The following is a 17,056-nucleotide window of genomic DNA, read 5'->3' on the forward strand; positions in this document are numbered from 1 at the left end:
GCACCATTTTCCCACTTTATTAGCCATCTTGTATCCCAGAGGAGCATGAGCATGATCAAGAAGAAATCTCCAGTTTCTTTCAGGACCAAAAGTGAACAAGAGTGGCTATTTGAGTACAAGTGACATTCATTCTTGGTTAAATTGAATGTGGATTTGTTGCTGCTACAACTTTTTAGATTCTTCTGTCTTTTTCTTATTCTGGTGGTTAATATTCATCACCCATTTCTTTTATCTTTAAACTAAATGTATTCATTGTATTGTATAGGTTATATATGTATTTATATTGAACACTATAAAAGAGGTCATTAATTAATGAGTACATGTATTTTATTGATTCCTCTTGCCTGGATAGTGGTTACTCTGGTTTTTGGTAAAGAAAATATGTATATATTAGATGGTAAACTTCACTTAATATAAAGATTAGGTTAAACTTAGTTTCTCTTCCAGTTTGAAACTAGAATCATTTTTTCCCTGCATGATAAAAAACATTCTCTGTCTCCCCAATGATAAAAAACTAGAATCATGTTTGAACTATTCTCTTTCTCCACTTCATATTATGTTGTTGGTATAACAAATAAAGGCAACCAAAGACAACTATCAGAATTCTTACTTGTGATTTATTCATGTGTATTCTTGTGATTTAATATTTGAGTCAATCCAACTGAAAAAGACAATGATAGTCACTCAAATGCCTCATTAATTATTTGACTTGTATTTATATATAAATATATAATATTTTAATAAAAATCAATACCAAATATAATATTATATAAAAATAGGACAATTCTTCTATAGTGGCTTCACTTTAAGCCCTACCGGTAGGGCTCTCAGTGTTTCTCGACCCGTGAATAGTTTTCGGCGCGACTTTTTTTTATGTCCATGTATATTGTAGCTATTTAAAGCATTTGCAAATTTTCAGAAAATTCTGAATAGTTTACAGTATCGAAAACTAGATTCAAACATGTTGTTTTCCACGCGCATAAAAAAAATTAGTCACGCATGCAACAACATGTTTAAACCTAGTTTTCGGTAGTGTAAACTATTCAGAATTTTCTGAAAATTTGCAAGATGCTCTAAATAGCTAAAATATACACGGTCATAAAAAAAATCGCGCTGAAAACTGTTCACGGATTGAGAACACTGAGAGTCCTACCAGTAGGGCTTAAAATGAAGCCCTTATAGGAGAATTCCCTTATTAAAATATATTATATAATATAATGTAATTCAATACAATATAATAGGGTGAATGAGAATGTCAAGTGCAAGCCATATTTGGTAAATTTATTTTTAATGGCTTTAGAATTTCTATTTCCAAGTAAATCTCATTTTTTAGCATGATTTGATGGTAATTTTGTCTTTGGACTAAATCATTTCTCTTTAGGATATTATACTTGCTTCCCAAAATTTGATAAAAATACTATATTTTGATTAAAAATTAATATATAATATATATTTTTATTTACTTATGCTCACATTTTTCTATTTTTTTTCTTTTTCATACTCTTAAAAATACATATAAATAATATATATTTTAAATATTAAAATAAAAATAAAAAACTTGTTAAAGAAAATTTTTGTTTTCTAAAAAATTATGAAAACAAGATAAAATAAAATTATTGAAATTAAAAATATATATATAAAGTATGTTAAAAAAATATTGAGAAAAAGTATTAAAATTAATTTTTTATTAATTAATGAGGTGTTTATATATATATTTTTGAAGTGCAAATATAATACCTTACTTAAGTTTTAACTTTCACAATTTAGTCCTTATACTTTTTAGTAATTAAGTTTTTCTTGTAAACGACTAATAAGTAAAGTCAATGTTATTAATGAGAAAAATCTCAGCTCTGCTATTAATGAGACTGAGTCATTCAATTTATAGAGTATGGTAATTACATTCAAAGAGCTGTAAGGCCATTACAGCTGGCAGTGAGCCATTACAGATTCATAGAAAAAGGAATAAAATCCTAACAATATTCATAATCATTACATTGTAATTCATGGGGGACCACAAGGATATTTAGCACAGAAAACTATGCTAATAGAATTTGGAATATTCTTGACACCTCATCAGTCAGTAACACAAATATCAATTCTGAAATTCTTATTTCTCAACAGCCCCTCTCAAACTCAGGGGTGATCTTCTCACTCCAAGTTTGCTAATAAGAAATTGAAATCTGGAATTAGATAGCCCTTTGGTAAGAAAATCTGCCAGCTGATCGTGTGATGGTATATACCTCACTTCAAGTTGTTTTTGCAGCACCTTGTCCCTCACATAGTGTATATCAATTTCTATGTGTTTTGTACGTGCATGAAACACGGGGTTTGAAGCTAGTGCACTAGCACTGAGGTTGTCGCACCACGTAACAGATGGCAAGATTAAAGGAAATTCCAATTCGTTCAGTAATGACTCTATCCAGGAAATTTCTACTGCTACATGAGCCAGGGCTCGATATTGTGACTCGGTGCTCGATCTTGATACCACTTGTTGCTTCTTTGAAGACCATGACACTAGAGTTTCCCCCAAGTAAACACAATTCCCTGCCACAGAATGTCTGTCATCAGGACATGTTGCCCAATCAGCGTCAGAAAATCCTGTGATGTTGAGTTTGTCATTGCTGCTAATATGAGTCCCATATCAACAGTTCCCTTGAGATATTTTAGGACTCTTTTAGCTCCACTCCAGTCATAGGCTATATCCGGCCTTATGTGACAGAGGTATTGTAGAGCTCCTATGATGCTGCGATAGGCCGAAGGATTATGCATAGGTGCACCTTCATTTAGGGACATTGGCTTGCCTACTTTGATAGGTGTTGGACATGGTTTTGCATTAGACATATTAGCTTTCTTTAGCAAAACTTCAATATACCTTCTTTGAGTTAAATACAGCCCCATATCATCTCTGTACACTTCTATTCCAAGAAAGAAGTGAAGTGGTCCTAGATCCTTCATTGAGAACTTCTTGTTCAGATTTATAATAAAGCTTTCAACTCTCCTGACATTGTTCCCTGTGACAATAATGTCATCAACATAAATCAAAATAAGAATAATGTTAGTGGATGTTTTTAGATAGAACAAGGAAGTGTCTGCCTTTGAATGCTTGAAATTCCATGTCAGAAGTGTGTCTTTTAGTTGATCAAACCAGGCTCTAGGAGCTTGCTTCAATCCATACAGAGATTTGTTTAATTTACACACAAAGCTTTCTTTCCCTTTTTCTTCATAACCCTGCGGTTGTGTCATGTAGACATCATCTTCTAACACTCCATTCAAAAAGACATTATTTATATCCAGCTGCTTTATGATCCAATTTCTTGATGCAGCTATGGTGAGAGTGATTCTCACAGTGGATGGTTTGATCACTGGACTGAAGGTTTCACCAAAGTCAACCCCTGGCCTTTGATGAAAATCCTTGGCAACAAGTCTGGCTTTGAGTCTTTGGAAAGATCCATCAGCATTTTGTTTAATTCTGTAGACCCATTTATTGCCTACCAAATTGAAACTGTTAGATGGTGGTACATGTATCCATGTCTTGTTTCGTTTAAGAGCATAATATTCTTCATCCATTGCTTCTTTCCAACCAGCATGAGCCAAGGCTTCTTGGATAGTTTTTGGTACTGTGGAAGCTTAGTTTGACTGATGAATGTTCGAGGTTTGAATATACCAGCTTTTGCTCTAGTAACCATAGGATGGATGGACTGCAATGTGGCTGTTTGATGTGTCTGGTGTGGTTCAGGTTCAACGGTATCATGACACTCATGATCAGCATCTGTTACAGACTCATCAACATAAAAAAAAAAAGGGTGAGGTAGCAAGCGCGAGTGAAGTGGAATGGGTACTTTCACCCCCTGCTGAAACTGAACCAGTACCAGGAGAAAAAGAAGAAGCTGGAGATACCTGTTGTGGTGATGAGGCAGGAGAGGCATCAGATGCTCCAAGGGAAGTTGTGTGAGAAGAACCTGCAGGTTGGGAAAAAATTGGAGAAGGAAGAGAGGACCAAGTGGAACTGTGAATAATGACAGGTTCAGGAGTTTGAAAATTGTTAAGAAATCCATGTTGAAAAGGGAAATCATGTTCATTAAAGACAACATTGCGAGATATATATATACGACCAGTGGGACTCAAACATTTATAACCCTTGTAAGACTCATTGAACCCAAGATTAACACATTTGATCGAGTGGAATTGGAATTTTGTGGCTTTGGTATGGTCGAAGGCTGGGAAAACAGGCTGTTCCAAAGGTTTTTAAAAAATTATAGTCAGGTTTACAGGAATGGATCATCTCATAGGGTGATTTGTGAGCCAAAACTGGTGTTGGTAATCGGTTAATTAAAAAGACAGCAATAGTGAAAGCATCACACCAGTATTTCAGTGGCATGTGAGCTTGGGCAAGTAAAGTGAGTCCCATTTCGACAATATGTCAATGTTTGTGTTCAGCTCTGCCATTTTGAGCTGAGGTATGGGGACAAGGTTGTTGAAATTCAATACCATGTGTTGTAACAAGATCAGTAAAAGCTCTAAACTCCCCTCCCCAATCTGTTCTTAGACATTTAATCTTCCTTTCAAACTTTGTTTCAAACATGGCTTTGAATTGAAGAAAAGCATCAAGTGCCTCATGCTTAAATTTCAGTGGGTAAAGCCATGTGAACCTGCTGAAATCGTCAACAAAATGAATGTAATATCGATAATTTGTGTTAGATGCAATTGGTGTTGGTCCCCATAAGGCAGTGTGAACCAGATCCAATATATTTTTTGCACGATTATGAGAGTTTTTGAAAGGAAGAGCATGAGATTTTCCATATTGGCAAGCATCACAAAACGATTTCATTTCATTTTGAGAGACTCTTACATTAGTTGACTCAAGAACATGACTTAGAACTTTAGATGAGGGGTGGCCTAATCTCCTATGCCACACATCTATTTTGGAATTTAAAGACTTTTCAGTTTTAGGCTGAGTTACATTGACACTAGAAACTTCTGCAACACCAGAGAAGGGAGTGTGTTTATTTTCGGTTAAGTGACTTGGGTGAGAAGTTCCTGGTTTTGATGGAGATGAGATCTGGTATAGTCCTTCCTTAAGCACCCCTTGGAGCAGAGCCTTCCTTGTTGCCTTGTCCTTAATCACACAACAATTAGCATAAAACTCAATGAGCAAATCCTTATCAGCAGCAAGTTTAGAAATGCTTATGAGATTTTTGGCTATTTTAGGCACATGTAATATTTCTTTTAAACACAAAAATTTCCCACAATTAGTTTTTAAATAGCCTGTACCAATGTGAGAGATAGCAAGTTTATTACCATTACCCACAGTAACTGTCTCCTTACCACCGTACTCCTGTTTTTGATTCATGACTGAGGCATCAGCAGTGATGTGATTACTTGCCCCACTATCAGCAAACCAGAGATCACTATCAACCACTTCAGGTCCAGCTATGAAGGCATTGGGGTTGGTTTTGAACTGTTGTTGCTGAGTTCCACTAGAATCTCCTCCCATGTGACTTTTATCATACTTACTGTAATAGACAGCAGCTGAGTGACCATACTTGCCACAGATTTGGCAAGTAGGTCTCGAGCCACCACCAATACGACCCCTTCCATGAGATCTACCTCCATTTGGGCCTCCTCTGTGGCCAGTAAAACGATGGCCACTTCCAGTGTTGGTGTAAGTACTGCGTCCTCGCCCAGGATTCGTGTTTTTAGCAGCCATGTTTGCTTGAGGAGTTGTTGCAGGTTAATGTCTGCAATCTTTCAATCTTGCTATCAAAACTCAGCAAAATGTCTTGCAACTCCTGCCAGGTGGTTTTAGATCGGGCTTCAATCTGGACAACAATTGAAATATATTCAGCATCAAGACCTGATAAGACATTGGCCACCAGGTGAGCTTCAGGATAAGGGTCTCCAGCCAGAGCCAAAGTATCTGCCCAGTTCTTTTTCTGTCTCAAATATTCTGTCATAGACAAGTTTCCCTTCCTTGTGGTTTGAATGTAGGTGCGCAGATCATCCATTCTTGCTCGGGAATAAGCTCCATAGAGATTCTCCAGAGCTTGCCACAACCCTGCTGCTGTGGCTAAACCCATCACCTCTGTTGCAATAGCTTCTGTCATGGAGCTGTACAACCAGCCCATGAGAAGCTGATCATTGATCAGCCAGTGTTCAAAGTCAGGATTAACCTAAACAACTCCATCGGGACCTGCAGGCAAAAATTCAAGTGGACAGACTTTAGCACCAGTAAGATAACCTTCTAGTCTATGACCTCTTACAATGGTGGATACCATGGTTTTCCACAGGGTGTAGTTGTAACGGTCCAACTTGACAGAAAAGGGCTGGTTGAGGGTGCTAAAGTGTTGAGGATAATCATTTGGGAGCTGAGATGCAGAGGCTTCATTTTGGGTGAGTGAAGGGATTTGAGCAGCAGGGTTTTCTGCAGTTGAGCTTGCTTCTTGAGCAGAGGCTCCATCCTTTGGATTCGGCGGGGAGGCCATTGGGCGTGTACCTTTCTTGCTCTGATACCAAGAGAAGAAAAATGAATATGAAGGGATGTATTGATAAAATCTCAGCTCTGCTATTAATGAGACTGAGTCATTCAATTTATAGAGTATGGTAATTACATTCAAAGAGCCGTTAAGGCCATTACAGCTGGCAGTAAGCCATTACAGATTCATAGAAAAAGGTATAAAATCCTAACAATATTCATAATCATTACATTGTAATTCATGGGGGACCACAAGGATATTTAGCACAGAAAACTATGCTAACAGAATTTGGAATATTCTTGACACCTCATCCGTCAGTAACACAAATATCAATTCTAAAATTTTTATTTCTCAACAGTTTTCACATAATAACTCAGAAAAAACAAAAAGAGCATATTTTGTTTTAAGTTTAAATAAATTACTTAATAATAAACAATTATAAATCTGAAAATTGGAGAATCGATTAAATCGTTACAAGTGATATAATTTAGAGAGGAATAATGACCACAAATATTGTGCTTTTAAATTAAGATAAATTGCTTTTAAATAATAAGTTACTATATATAATTATTCATTTCTGCAACAAAAGACTTGAGATTTTTATCAGAAGAACCACCTTCTTTCACAGCTCCTTTAGCCAACTCCTTCCATTTCTTTCCATTCCTTCTCATTTCTTCATTTTCCTTCCCCATAACCAGCTCCAAACACCTCCTAATCTCTTCACTGTCGACGATTTCATCCTCGTTGGGCTTCACTCTCACCCCAATTTTCCACTCTTCTTCTATGAGCTTTGCATTAGTCCCTTGATCGGACCATCTCGGAAAAGCCACCATTGGAACACCGGAAGCCAAGCTCTCCAACGTCGAGTTCCAGCCACAGTGAGTCACAAAACACCCGATTGACTCGTTACTCAAAACCTCCATTTGAGAACACCATGGCACTATCATTCCAAGCTTTTCCAACTCTTCTCTGCAACTCACCAACTCATCGTTATCGTCATCACAATCTTTGTGGTTTTCCACTTTCTCACTCTTCTCCCTTATGACCCACAAGAAAGTTCGGCCAAAAGATAATAACCCTTTAGCGATTTCCTCCATTTGTTGTTTCGACAAATCTAGAATACTCCCAAACGACACGTAAACCACTGTCGTTTTGGGCTTCGAGTTCAGCCACTGGAAAATACTAGTCCCTTTGTTGTCTTCGGACCCGCGGAAAATATCTCCGCCGAACGACTTATCGGAAGGATCGTTCTCGTCGGAAAAAGCTGACGGAATTAGAGGCCCGATTCCGATCAAATTCAGATCACTAACCGCTCTCAAAGCTTCAGCTTCTAACTCATCGAAAGTGTTGACGAGTACTGATCTCTGGTGATTTTGCTTCGAAACCATCTCGAACTGTTCTTCAAACTGTGGTAGAAAGAAGGAATAAGCGTCTTCAACGTCCATAAACGACGGTAACTCACGTCGTCCGAACTCCAACGACAACCCCGGAAGTGTCGTTTTCGTAGGAGATTGTCGTTTGCTCATGGTCTCCTTTATAATATCCGCATAACCATTGAAGAAAAAATAGTACACATCGAAAACCGTGGCCGGTTGAATCCACAACAGAACAGATGGGATTCCGAGCTCGGCGGCGGCGCTCCCTGCCCACGTGAGGAGGAGTGTGTAGACAAAGCAACAGTACGGTCGGCCGTCGTTTTGCCCCGAAACGACGAGATCGGTTATGGTTTGAGACCCGCAACGCCTCATCTCCGACCTGTAGTGATTCATGTCGCCTCCGCGCTTGAACCCGTCGTCATATCCATCTATGGAAAACGGTGCAAAACTCATGGCCGACCCGTTCTGTGTAACCGGTTCCGAACACTTTGACATGCGGCTGTAGGCGGAGAGAGGTAGGACGAAGGTGACGTCGGCGCCGACGGTGGCGAGACGCTTGGCGAATTGCAGAGATGGGTTTATCTGGCCCTGAGCTGGGTATGTCATCACCATGAAGCGCGGCCGATCCATTGTTCAGAGGCGGCGGCGGCGCGTGGGGTTATATTTCTTAGGAAAGACGATGTCGTTTTGCCATTCAACCTTAACTTTACTACTGCTATGGAAGGTTATTATGCATTGTGTATGCATAAACTTTACCCAACTTGTCTTTTAAATTATATATTATAATATTTCTAGTTGTACATATAATAAGTTCAATAATAGATGAGAAATTTTTTTAAAGATGGAATCTATTTTTTTTAATTGATTTTGTACACTTGCTTTATATTATTATTAGTGTGTCTTGTCAAAATGTTTTATTTTTTTTTAAGTTATTTTATATTCGGGGCTAGTTTGAATTTTTTTTTTTTTTTTTAATAAAATGATCTCTCAAAATTTAGCCAAAATATTTAGACAGCTAATTAAATTTTAGACTGAAATTATTTTACAAAAAATTATTAAAAGTAGACCAAAATCAATTAAAAAATAGTCATTTGGCAAAATAGTCTATTTTTTAAAGTCATTTTGCACTCTAGTTTAGTTTTAATAATTTTATGCAAAATGATCTCTCATAATTTAAACGGTTAGTCGAAAATTTTAAATAACCGGTCGAATTTTAGACAAAAATCATTTTGCAAAAAACTATTAAAACTAGTCGAGAGTACATAACCACTTAAAAAAAATATTTCAATTTCACCCTATTTTCTTAAAAAAAAAATCAAATTTTCAACAATTTCTTTTATTGTTATTATTATGGGTAATTTTTTAGTCCCTCATTTGCTTTTGAGGAACTAAATCCGTCCTAGATTTTTAACCAATAGATTTAGCTATAAAGATTGTCAGCAATCAGATTAATTTATTTTGAAAAATTTTGTTAAAATACCACACTACCCTTAAAAACCTGTAACTGGTTAGATTTTTTTTTTGGTGGGGTCTATTACTCTTTATCAATCAATTGCTTAAAAAAAAAAAAGCAATCATTTGTCTCTCTTCCTCCCTCCCTTCCATCATCCATGCATGTCTTTCCTTCTCACTTTAAAAGACTATCTTTGTCTTCCCATCTCAATCATTGTCAGCATGGCTGCTGTAACCTCAAGAATGCAACTCTAACTTAGTGGACCCAATCGATTTTATACTCCACCCAACTGTCAAGTCGACTCTAACTCTGAATCTCCCTTTCTTATTATATCTATTATTTGTTTATGTATTTTTGATTGGGCATTAGATATATGTTGATTCTGCTTTTGGATATTCTCCATGAATTAGTCATTTCTACTGGTTGTAAAATATGTCTATCTCTTTCATTCTCCTGGGTTGGCGGCGACAAGGCGTAGAGCATAGGCACAAGGCTAGAAACAGTAGCTCAACTTCTCCATTACGGTGGGTCGAGTTCTTCGCTAACAGTGGCTAACAGAGCTCTTCGCACGTGCTGGTGGCCTTGCGTTAGTTCAAAATAAGGTTTTGTGTGTATTTTTATAATTTGTTTTTATGAATGTTGTTTAAATTTTTCGCATATGTTGTTGAAAATGATATATATATATATGCATATATATTTATGATTGATGAGGAGAGAGTTAGGATTGTTGGGGAATAAATGAACATCTCCATGGAAAAAACTTTAAAAAATCTTATAAAACAACTACAAAATATATATAAGTTTTATATACGTGGTTATTGTTACGTCTTACTCAACATAATATATAAATCACTTAGCGGAAGCACAATGTTTACGTTACCAAAATTATAAATATTTCTCAAATTTATATTAAGTTTACGATCAAGATACATATTTTTGGACAATGAATTACTTTTTTTCCCATATTTTTTATACTCACATCACCAACAACTTTCCAACTGATTCATACAACCAATAATTACAAATCAAAAGCAAATATAAAAAAGAAACAAACTCCTATAAAATTCTGAGATACTCGGCAAAAAAAAAATTGGCCCCAAAAGCAAATATAAAGAAAAGAGACAAACTCCTCACGTTTCCAAAGTCAGAGTCAGTCAGGGTGATGTCGTTTTCTACTCATCCAATGTACTTTAGACTTGGTCTATGCACATGCATGCATGTGGTGCAGTGGGACATGTTTAATTAGTTAAGCTCCTATATGTTCTACTAGGTAGTATGCAAAAACTCCACCAACCAAGTAGGTATATTAAAAGAAAAAAAAATTGATGTCCCTAATTTCTTGTCGATCCATGTCTCATTAATTATTTTAAGACATATCATTTATTTATTTACAATTTTTTTTTTAACTATATTAACACTATAAATAAATGATGTATCTTAAAATAATTGGTGGGACATGGAAGAGATAGGAAATTAGGAACAACATATTTTTTTTTATATTAAAATATGAATTGACAAAAGGTAATCCCCTACCCATAACATCGTATTTGGAGTTGCATCATTACTAAAATTAAGGAATTTTAAGATTATATTTTTTTTCCATTCCAACCACAACACCAAAAAATATATTTTTTATTATAATATTATTTTTTAATATTAGAATGTAAGTTTGTTATATTTTAATTATTGTTTGTACCTTTAATCAATTTCAATGTTAATTTTATTTTCTTACAGTATAGAGTAAGAATTTTCATACACAAATTAAAATAAATTATATAAAAAACTAATTATGAAGTATTTGAAATTTTATTTAGAAAATTAAATTACATGTGTATTTATAATTTAAAAAACTCAACATAAAATATAAACCCAAATAATACCCATATGTTTATATATATAGGATATAAATATATATTTTAAAATATATATGATATATATATAAAAGTTTTTGTCGTGTGAACAGTGCACAACATATATATCGTGGCACTGCTCACACACACTTAAATGGGGTATTAATTGAAGTTGGGTTGGAGGTATATATGCAGTGTCACGGCATATATATGTCGTAATCCCGTCTGATTGGTCGCTCCAACTTGCTAGTTTCCACGACCTGTCTAGGGTTGAGCCTTGGGATTTGACGGCGCACTTTAAAATCCATCTACGGACGCTTTACGCTCAATCATTCCAGATAACGCTTGATTTCTTTGTATTGATGCGACTGCTGGTATAGAGTTAGCTGATGCTTATTCCTCAAATATCGTCATTGCTTCTTCTCCGGGAAAAGAAGTTCATGACCTGTAGGTCTTCTATCACACTACTGGCACCCAATACCACGAGGTGGCTAATATCGAGTCCTACATATTTTAATTTAATAATTATTATGGAGTATCGCTAATCAATTATATAGGGTGTCACCTCTTGTGGTATTGGGCACCTTAAGGTGCCAAATAACAACACTATTAAAATTGAGTAATCCAAATATTACTTACATTGAGGTGGCAGTTTAGTCTAACTAATATCATTTATCAAAATTGAAACTCACTATTTTAAAAAGCAATGACATATTTTTGGTGCACAAATCATTACTTATTAAAATTATTGCTAAGAGTACAAGTGGTGTCCAACATCACAAAAAAGTGACATTTTATAGTTGGTGCAATTCAATATCGGTGGGACTCACGTATTTTAATTTAATAAGTATTATAGATATTTCAAGTGATGTTAGACACATTAAGATGATAAGTAGCCACTCTTATATTAAACACTCAAATGTTATATTGAATCATTTAAGAAGATATACTTAATTCTTCATGTTAATAAAGCTATTAATACTTACTAAATTTAAGGTGTTGTGCGTCAAAAGCAAGAAGTAAACGAATTTTAATGAAAAATTATGTGCAAGAAAAGAATTAATGAAATTTGAATTAATTAATATTATAAATGTGATAAGTACAAAAAACACACTACTATATAGGCAAGACTTGGCTTTTAACTTTTAGCTTTTGTAGAAGTACTTTTTCAAGAAACATCTCCCGTTAGCTTCTCTAAAAATGACTTAAACAGTAATAAGCAATTATCATTTTTAAGTCCAAATAGTTCTTACAAGAGCTTTTGTAACTAAATACTACATAAAAGTGTTTTTGGAAAGTTGTGCCAAACACGCGTATAAAAAAAAAAAAAAAGTAAAATTGTAATAAATTATTTAAATATTGATTTCAATGTCTTAAATTATTTAAAAAAATTTAAAAATTTATATAATATTTTAAATAATTATAATATACAAGGTCATAAAAAAATTATACAAAAATTGAGAGAAGGTGTACCGATACACCCAAAACTCGGGATGTACCTGAGAATTTCCCTATATTACATATGTGTTAGGATAATCTTTATTAAAAAAATTTGTTGTTAGACCCTCTATATATCAATTATGGCTTTGTCACCGATGCTCATCGATTTATAGTTATTAGAATAAGAGAGTGTATGAATTCACTTCATAAGCTATTCATCACGTCACGTGCTAATAAGGTCACGTTATAGTTAACTAGTACACTGCAAATCTTTAGACCACACAACATGCTAGTTTAGTAAAGCTATAATTTATTCAACAATTAGTTTTAACTGTGTTGTAAGAAAAAAATCATTGAAGCATTAAATTTCTTGTGTGTTTGATAAATTATAATTTAAAAACATTAAATCTTTGTTGTAGGGAAAAAACAATCAAAGCATGATGTTTTTGTGTATTTTGTAAATTATAATTTGAAAATATTAAATGGGAAAAAAGAATTCTTTTTACAATATTAGATTTTTTTCGTCAAATTAAAATATAATTTTTTATTTTAAATTCAAAATGGAAACCAACCTATATGGAACTTATACTAAAAATATATTAAATATGAGAAATTGGTGAAAATTGCCAAATTTTTTTTAAGTGATTTTGTACTTTGACCTATTTTTGATATTTTTTTGCAAAATGACATACATCTAAAATTCGACTAGTTGTCTAAATTTTTCGACTAACTGTCTAAAATTTTCAACCGGCTGTCTGAATTTTTCAACCACCTGTCTAAATTTTTTACTAGCTGTCTAAATTATGAGAGGTTATTTTTCAAAGAATTATTAAAACTAAGCTAGAGTGCAAAATGACTTTAAAAAATAAGTCATTTTGCCAAATGACCCATTAAATATATACCAAAACAACCAAACACATATACGAAAAAAAAATGAATAATAAAGAGTAAATATCATTTTGAACTCTGTGTTATGTAAAAGTTACCGATCGGACTCTTTATTTTGTTAAATGAAAATTCGGATCCTATGCTTTGCAAAATGGAACAAAATAATATCTTAACCTAATTTTAATTACACTTTTTAAATATGACCAAAATACCCCTACTTTAATAAATCAATTAATTAAAAACAATAAAAATAAGAAAATATATTTTAATAATAAAAATAATTATTGAAAACATATTTAAATTCATTCAAATAATTTCAATAAACAAAAAATCAAATTTATATTAAAAAACCTAAACATTATAACCAAAAATTAAATTATTAATAACATTACAACATCAAAATCTAAATTTTTCACACATAACCAAGATTTTTTAATCTAAACTCAAGAACAAACTCATTAACATGTTCAAGTTCATCATTCAAATCCAGATTCAAGTATCACTACAACAATTTTTATCAAAAACTTTAAAACCAGAGACTATTACAATAGATCTCAAGGCTGATTGGGTGAACAAAAACTTATATTCATATACAATTTAAAATCATATCCAAAATCAGGTATCAACAAAAATAAAAAATTGAAAAGAAATAGAGAACTGAAATTAGCTCTCACTTTATCTTTGTATTTATTATCCTCTCTCTATACTGAAGAAACCTTGTAAGAGATGTGCTCATCTTTAGCAAGTCGAAGAACTCGCTCAAAAGACTGACGAGTGTCCAGCCTCACCCAACGTCAGATATAGCCTCACTCGTTGGCTCAGATCTGTTCAAAAAAAAAGAAGGAGAAGTTGAAGAGACGTGGTCGAACAGGGCTCGCCCATGCCTCTGCTACCTGAAAAAGCTCTCCACTTATTCCTATCACTGGCCAAAAGTTGCATCGACCGGGCCTAAGAGCCTCAACAGCTGCCCCAATCGAACTAGATAAAGCTGTCGTGCTGATCTCCTCTGCCAAAAAAACATGAGGATATTTTGGTCATATTCAAAAGAAGTTTGACCAAAATCAAGTTTTTGATATTATTTTATTCTATTTTACAAAATATTGGATTATAGTTGTTATTTTAATAAAATAGAGAGTCTAATCTTTTGTACAATACATGATACAAAATAGTATTAACATAACTATAATTTTGTTTTTTTTTTTTGGCAAAAATTGTTAATTACGAGGTATAATCATATTATTTTTGTCGTTTTTCTCAACTTTTGTTGTTTCTTTCAACTGTTATCGTTTCCTGCAATTTTGTCGTTTATTTATACTGACTACTGTCGTTTTATCAAAGTTTTTCGTGTTGCAAACACCATAACCCTTTTGGGGTCTTAGTAGAGTCATACTATTACTACATACATATCCTTAAAGATAAAGGGATTGCCTATTTGTTACAATCATTCAAATGTAAGAGGAAATTCACATCACGTTTCCTAAGACAGAGATTGGTCAAAGGTTGTCGTTTTCTTCTTTGCTCAACAGACTTTTCTAAGCTTATACAACTTAGTCTATGCACGTGCATGTAGAAAAAAAGATACAGTAGTATAACTCCACCAAGCAAGTAGCAGTATATAATATTTTCTACGAATTTTGTTTTGATGTTGTATATTATAGTTATTTAGAGTATCTTAGTTATTATATAAGTGGTTATCTAACAGAGTTTAGTATTTAATGGATTTTGGTATATTTTAACAAAATTTGTTATGAATTTAACCGAATATGTTAAAAAAAATGTTAAATTTAGATAAGTCATCCCAACTGAACAATTGCTTCTATTCCCAAAAAACACAATCAAATAATTAATGTTAAAAAAATTAAACAATACAACACTTCAGAAGTACACATCCTTTCAAGAGTACACAACCATAAAAAATTTCCCTGATTTTGTTTTCATATATATATATTTGGTGATTAGCAAGAAGTACTCAAGTCATCAAAATCAAGAAGTATGGCCAAGTTGTTGATAATTACTACTGCTGATGACGAAGAGACTAGAAGAAACAATCGTGAAGAAGTGGTTAAGAAAATTATAAGAGATACAATGGTGGTTGTGAATGCATCGATTCGTAAAATACATATGAAACTTGATGAAGATGTTAGAGACGAATGGAATATGGAGGACAGAATAAATGCATACACGTAAGTATATATATATATGTAAATATAATATTCTCTTTTGATTTTCAAAGTTTAAACATATATTAATAATAGATTGCGTTAATTATATTTTAACATATTACCCATTTCCATGTTATACAGAGCTGTTTACAACGTTTTTTGTACGAAAGACATACATGGTTTTTGGCATTATGTAATTCGTGAGTTTTATGATAAATATGAGAGCATTTTGACACAAAGGATTTCAAACTATGTAAGCTCCGTGACTTAATTCATAGGTTTTTTTTTAACTAGAATAAAAATGAAATCATATAGATTCTTTATTAAAAACATGATATTATTAAGTTTGTGTGTTGGTGTAGGTGATTCCTTCATTGGAAGATATGTACGGCGAAGAGTTCATGATTGAAATTGTGATACAATGGACAGAGCTAGAACAATACAAAAGATATCTTCAGATAATATTTGCTCGTGTGGAGAAAGTTGCAGCGCATTTACATCTAGAAAATCATTCATTGATTGATATTTGTAAAACTCAATTCTGTGACAGGGTATATATATATGTTCCAATTATCTTAAAAGAAAAAGAAAAAGAAAAATTATTTGATTTTTTATTTTTTAAGTGTTGATGTTTTTTTTTCTTTTACTTTTCAGGTTTGGGATAGGTTCCACACTGAAATCGACTTTTCGATAACTAAGATGGTAAAACAATCCTCGCCACAATTTCTTGTTTTTATTTAATTGTTTATATATTTTTAACAAGATAATAATTAATTATATGTGTTATATATAACTCAGAAGGAGGCAGAGGTGTTTAGTAATGAAAATCCATTGAAGAATGACCTGATTCAATTCTTCACTGACATGGAGAAAGTATGTCCCAGTGAACGATTTCAGACGACTTATGATATTGTCAAACAGAAGTAGAATTTCGATCGTGCCCAAAATTATTGAAGATTTCGTTGGATTTTATATATGATTATGATAATTTTATAATGATGATGATTTTATAATGCTATAGCACGTGCCTTGTACGTGCATATAACAAGGCACCAAATGGAGGCATCATGTTCTATATTTTGCTTCTCCGAAATATAACGTGCATTGCACGTATTTTATACCTAGTTTTATAAAATTTTAGAAAATTTTAAATAATTTATAGTATGGAAAACTAAGTTCAAAATAGATTATTGCACACGTGATTAATTTTTTTATGTGCGTTAAAAGTAACATGTTTAAACCTTATTTTCGGTATTGTAAAATATTCAAAATTTTATGAAAATTTGTAAGATACTATAAATAATTAATAACCTTATTTAAGACACCTTGCAAATTTTTAAGATATTCCGAATAATATACACTACTAAAAATAAGGTTCAAACAGTTGATTTTTACAAGTGTATAAAAAAAAAAT

General features: G+C 33.1%; 2 protein-coding genes across 2 annotated transcripts; both read right to left on the minus strand.

The window, feature by feature from the left end:
- Positions 1-5,696: 5,696 nt before the first annotated feature.
- On the minus strand, positions 5,697-6,482 carry LOC133815719 (uncharacterized). The gene is made up of 2 exons (XM_062248529.1): positions 6,219-6,482; positions 5,697-6,131 (listed from the first exon to the last, which is right to left on the minus strand). The coding sequence occupies exons 1-2, from the start codon at positions 6,480-6,482 to the stop codon at positions 5,697-5,699; spliced, it is 699 nt and encodes a 232-aa protein (XP_062104513.1).
- Positions 6,483-6,895: 413 nt separating this feature from the next.
- LOC133819896 (phloretin 4'-O-glucosyltransferase-like) lies at positions 6,896-8,694 on the minus strand. The gene has a single exon (XM_062253274.1). The coding sequence runs from the start codon at positions 8,477-8,479 to the stop codon at positions 7,031-7,033; it is 1,449 nt and encodes a 482-aa protein (XP_062109258.1). The 5' UTR covers positions 8,480-8,694; the 3' UTR covers positions 6,896-7,030.
- Positions 8,695-17,056: the final 8,362 nt, after the last annotated feature.

The sequence above is a fragment of the Humulus lupulus genome, chromosome 2 (genome assembly GCF_963169125.1).
Source record: "Humulus lupulus chromosome 2, drHumLupu1.1, whole genome shotgun sequence".
Classification (NCBI taxonomy): domain Eukaryota; kingdom Viridiplantae; phylum Streptophyta; class Magnoliopsida; order Rosales; family Cannabaceae; genus Humulus; species Humulus lupulus.

What these genes read in the sequence shown, in the direction of transcription:
- LOC133815719 (XM_062248529.1), bottom strand. Translation starts at nt 6,482, where the DNA reads ATGGCCTCCCCGCCGAATCCAAAGGATGGAGCCTCTGCTCAAGAAGCA. An exon ending in GTTATCTTACTGGTGCTAAA is followed by an intron (nt 6,132 to 6,218) that starts GTCTGTCCACTT and finishes ATCAATGATCAG; the next exon opens with CTTCTCATGGGCTGGTTGTA.
- LOC133819896 (XM_062253274.1), bottom strand. Translation starts at nt 8,479, where the DNA reads ATGGATCGGCCGCGCTTCATGGTGATGACATACCCAGCTCAGGGCCAG.